This window comes from Priapulus caudatus, unplaced genomic scaffold (genome assembly GCF_000485595.1).
Source record: "Priapulus caudatus unplaced genomic scaffold, Priapulus_caudatus-5.0.1 Scaffold68, whole genome shotgun sequence".
NCBI classification, from domain to species: domain Eukaryota; kingdom Metazoa; phylum Priapulida; class Priapulimorpha; order Priapulimorphida; family Priapulidae; genus Priapulus; species Priapulus caudatus.
Window position 1 is genome coordinate 126,748 of NW_014577129.1, and position 5,554 is coordinate 132,301.

The following is a 5,554-nucleotide window of genomic DNA, read 5'->3' on the forward strand; positions in this document are numbered from 1 at the left end:
GTGCGTGTGCGTGCGTGTGCGTGCGTGCGTGTGTATGCATGTACCAGTGCCAGTGTACACGGATGCATCCTGCGCGTGTGCGTGTGCGAGCGTGTCCTCGTCACAGTGTGTAATCATTCGATCATGTGAACCACGTACCTCGGCAATGCTGCAAGGCCCTTGTCACAGTGTGTAATCATTCGATCATGTGAACCACGTACCTCGGCAATGCTGCAAGGCCCTTGCTGCTCCGAGTGACCATCACTATAGTACCACTCCTTCTCTGTATCCCGCCACATGTCAGGAGATGCTTCGATCACGTTAGTCTACAAGACAGGACACAACTACAAGTTATTTTAAGACACTATGACCGTTACACCACGCTACCACACCACATGCAACATATACCTTAACAGCAACTCAAATGCTCATATTAGTTGAGGGCATAGTGAAGCATAGTGAGGGCATAGTGAAGGCATAGTGATTTTCAAAATCATTTACAAACAGTGAAAAATGTTTTATAAAGAAAACTGAGAGGAAAATACAGATATGATATCCTTTGCGATCAGGCTCAAAATTTTATTGTTAAACGATACTCTGGCCCCTGGATGGAGATGAATCTACACCATGTCTAAAAACAGCCAACCGTAACAGAACGCGTACACATAGTTAATTAGTTACCCACTGAATATCAGCAGATATCAGCAGTTGTATCTCAAACCCACAGCACTAATAGGTTGCTAATAGGTTTGTGTCAAAAAAATTAAAGGGTATCCAGTGTGCTGTATATATATCAGTGACATAACAATAAGCAATGACATGCAATCAAACAAACATTCTGATGCAAAATACCTGCGTGGGGACAGTGGATACGTGTGACACAATGACGGTTACCTGCGCGTAGAGAGGGACAGGAGAGACAGTGATAGTGACATAATGACAGTTACCTGGTGGGGCGAGGACATGTGTGCACTAATGACAGCTACCCGCTTCGGGACAGTGGACAATGTTGTACGGAATGACGTTACTGCGTAAGGGGACATTGGCACTGGACATGCATGACGGGACCTCGAATAGCAATCAAAATCAAAGTGCGAGGACAGTGGCACGTGTGACAGAATGGGAATGACTTACCTGTGTAAGGACAGTAAGGCCACGTGTGACATAATGGACGTTACTGGTTAGGGACAGGGCAAACGCGTGTTGACATAAATGACGGTTACCTGTGTGGGGACAGCTAGCACGGTGACAAATAATGGACGAGTTACGCTGCGTGAAAGAGACAGGTGGCACGTGCTGACATCATGAACGGTTACCTGCGTAGGGGAAGATAAGAACACGTGGAAGCACACGTAATGACAAATTCTCTGGTCTGGAATTGCTTCAAATCAACATGTAGTGCGCAACCACGCGCTCTTCACAGGGCGTACTCAATGCCGGCCGTGTGACATAATGCGATCGCAGTTATCTGGCTGTTGTTGCAGGCGCGAGAGCAAAAACCAAACATCGCAAGTCTGGCGCTCGGCTTAAGCGCAGGTCGTTGTCGTTATCAGGCGTGCAGGTGACGGAGTTAGAACTGTTAGGGCTGAGACCGAATCGTCCCAGCCCACAGCATAATCAGGGGCGCTGGATGCAGATAGCAGATGCGTAATCCGTGTAGTAAGCAAGTATGAGATGGATCAGTAGCCTATGACTGAGCATCAACTCATTTTTGAGACCGCGATCTGACAGTATGACCACATAGCGCTGCAGCTTGTAGCATTCGCATGATGGCCGGGCGTCCGTGCTTCCGTGGGCCGTGCGTGCGTCCCGCACGGGTGATTCCCAGGGCCGTATGCACAGTGGCACTATATCATACTTATAACAGTCGCTCGGACAGATCGACGAGCCTGGCACGTTGACATAGGATTGAACACCGGACTATTCGGGACGTTGAAGCGGCGTGTACATCGGAAACGAGTGCGGGATGTCGAGCTTCGGGGGTGCAGAGCGTCTCGAGGAAGCGTACCGGAGGGAAAAAAGGTGGTGACTGAATGACTCAACTCCTTACACTCTTGATAGGGGACAGTATGAGGGGGATGACGATAGCCGATCGCACAACAGTCTCTACACGGACGCGAGTGCGGTGACACGCTAGGCTCTGGCTGCATAAGTCGCTTGGTGTGGTCATATGGTAGTGGATAAGCTAGTCACGCGCGCTCGTAGCACGAAAATCTTACCAGCCAGGACCGAGTGTCTCATTCGCGCAGTCTACCACAAGGATGTTCACTGACATGGCTCATAGTTCGTGTTATATAAGAACGTTCTTCTGTGTGATGAATCACTGACTCAGCACGTGCGTACGCAATTTGCAAAATGATTGGCTATTGTATGTTTCAGTTGGATGAGCTAGCAATTTTCATGGCTAGGTTGATTGGTCGGAACAGATAATTGAAATTGTCACTTTTCTGCTCCTTATGTTCGCTCGCTCAAGGATTGGTTCTATGCGCAGTTTAAGAGTATATAAAGTGATAGCGGAGGTGTTTGTATCTACACTTATTAGTCACCGATAAGAAAAGGTAAGTGAATTAAACAACATGGATTACGTGAGTGTAAACTAGCTACAATTATGCAGGAAAACTATTAAACAACTGCATTGTGAGACATCATTGTAGACATGGTCCCCTGCCGCCACTGATCAGCTCCCTCATCCCAAGCGCTAACACTTACCCTGGTTGTCCCCCAGTGTTGCAGCTTGTACTCGCCTTCTCACCTCTCCCGCCCTATCCCACGCCTCCGATCTCCACGCTCCTTTGTCTCGTCTGCACCTCATCAACATAACTGACATGCATAGACACGAAGTAGTGAGGCCAATGATGCCTATTCAAGTACCTTTATCTATGGTTAGCTCGTCCGTCTTCGCTTAGTTAGGTGTTGTGTTAAGGTCGTCTCTCGTAAAACTACTAGACTTACGTATCATTATTCCACCATTTGAGAATGGTATTGGGGATAACGCGGAAGGGCGGAGCATAGTGCACGTTCGAGAGCTGCCTGGTAGAACCTGCCAAGTTGAGGCAGCTTGAGGGAGCATGAGATATGAGCGTGATGCCAGGGCAGGCCAGTGGATATAGTCACCGAGGGTTGGGGCTAACACCATAGAATAGAATCGGTTGGTGGGGATCTGAGGCGTAGGGCGGGCGAGGGGGAGGGTCGTAGTCGATGGGCTCGCGGTACAGCGGGTGGCGAGATCTGTAATTAGTCAACCCAGTATGCGACTTAGCTGCTGTCTCGCTTGACAGCAGGTCACAACATCGCCTACTGTTTTTACCCTCCTCCGCGTCCTTTGACAGGGCAGGAAGCGGGGTAGCCTGACACTAGCTTCTTAGCGGTGGTCCCGCGCTAGAGGCGACAGTCACTGAGTGACGACCCATCCTATGCGAATCCAAGCCACGAGGACAGAAACTTAGGTCACGCTGTGAAACAAAAGAAGTTACTCTCCAAATGCGCCTAGTTCCGATCCAAGTGAACCCACTGTGGTCCTCAGACTAATATTAGGATCCCTTAAGAAACATCGGCTCCTGACGCCCATTGACGCATGTGACACGCTGGTGCATCACTCCAAGCGTTCGGTCACCTATCATGCGTAATGGCTTCTTCACGTTACCATGATGCTATACGAACTGACGGTTGATCAACGAATGCCAGGCATCACCGCTGAGGCCAGTCACGACAACGAACTCCCGTCCTTCTCAAGACAATTGGTGTTGTCGATGACTGGTATCGTTTGATAAAGCTGACGATCTCCTTGTCGTACACCCAGCGCTGCCATTATTCCTCCTTCCTTACTAGAGGTCGCAGCCATAGATCTCGCTTTCCCCCACGCGATCTAATTTTTGACATCTTCCATCTTGCTGAGATCCGTTGACACTAATTGGGAGCAAATCCCAGCGTTGGACAGATCCCAATAGCTGCTGTTATCCGGTATGATCGCAGGCTCCCGCTCGCCACAACGGTACTCATCAGCTTAGCACTAATCCACCTGACCACGCGATCACGCGGTATCGATCAATAGACCGAGCTCTCATTAATATAAACTCGCGTAGCTATTTAGAAAATTGTTTTCGCCAGCTCGCAAAAACCAATCTCCCCAATGTTAGATTTGAGGCTAAACTACGCGGAAACTTAATATCCATAGGGTACAGTGCAGGTCAGAGATATATCAGAATTTGAACAGACAGATCGAGCGAACTACTAATGACTACCCTGCAGGACACCAGTAGGGTGGTCTTTAGTCAACAACTCCATAATCATCAACCCTTAGAGAGCATCGATGACGGAGGCTACACACTAAAAAATCACCACCCTTAAGAGACGCATGATGGAGCTCCACTAAAAACACATCCTGTAAAAAGGATGCATGGAGAGCTCCATTGGAGTGCTCTCCATATGCTCTTGGAGCGTAATTTACGGAGGACGCACGGGGTTACGCTAACGGATCTGATGATGGAATCATGACCATCATCCTCAGTTTAGAGGTGAAATCCAAAAACGAATTGCGACGCGAAGATTCATGTCAATCTACTGATTATCATTCATCTTCACCTTCATTCATTCAATGCATTCTCAATTCAGATTACAGTTCTTTTCATCAAACAACCCAGACACTAGCACACAGCAATTAATACAAAGAGTTGATCGGATGCATAAAAATACAAGCTTGTTTTTAATTTATTCTGATTTCCATCCTTAGAGATTACTCGTGCCAGAGATTGTATCCTGCATATTTCAGCAAAAACTGCATCTACATGCCGAAATCTCTCCAAAGATCATGACCAAAGTAACGTAATCCAGATCAGAATCGTAGTCGTATGCGTAGTAGCCACGTAGTATGGTGACTAAGGATAGCGCCCTGACATCCAACTCTACGAACCACGTATTCCTACATCGTCTCGTACTCGTTCCAGCAGCGACATGCCTCCTCCGCTAGGCGAGTTTGTGCGTGCGGCTTATAGTGCGCAAACGGATGCGCATCTGACAACTTTGAAGACTGGCACCGTTTAGCAGGTACCTGCTTTGAGATTGCTCGTTGTCTTCGTTGCACCTTGTCACGCCTTGGTAACAGAAATATCGAATACGCATTAAATATACCACCTAGCGACGGACTTGGTGATAGTTATACCAGACCTGGTAGCTGTCTTGGCTCCATGTCACTTACGAGCAATATACTCGACACAAAATTGTTGGTCGGTTGCTAACTCTTTTGATTACCGCCACTTGTATTAAGGCCGAACCTCTTCTATGGAGTGGCCCGCACACGATTTGCAAACAATTATCAGTAAAATCATACTTTTTGTGTGCAGCCTCGCACTTTACAACTCTTAGTCTATGTTGGGCGCGATGATGCGCGGCAACCAATGTTAACGCAATTGCCAGCCGAAAAGTCAAATCAGAATTAAAACCAGTTGATTTCTGTGCAGCGCCAACCTGTGGTCTGGGCGCGATTGACCAGTAATCCATACGAGTATGCAGTGGACATTCCCGCAAGACATAGCGATTTCACAATTTCTGACGGCGATAATTCGATCGCCGAGCGGCG

The 5,554-nt window shown here is 48.0% G+C and overlaps 1 protein-coding gene across 1 annotated transcript in view; it reads right to left on the reverse strand.

Moving 5' to 3' along the window:
• LOC106821300 (dnaJ homolog subfamily C member 13-like) overlaps positions 1-5,554 on the reverse strand; it is a 28,143-nt gene that overhangs the window by 20,815 nt on the left and 1,774 nt on the right. The window contains 3 exon segments of the mRNA XM_014826052.1: positions 139-305; positions 832-873; positions 1,203-1,295. Of these exon segments, the coding sequence (XP_014681538.1) occupies positions 139-305; positions 832-873; positions 1,203-1,295 (302 nt within the window).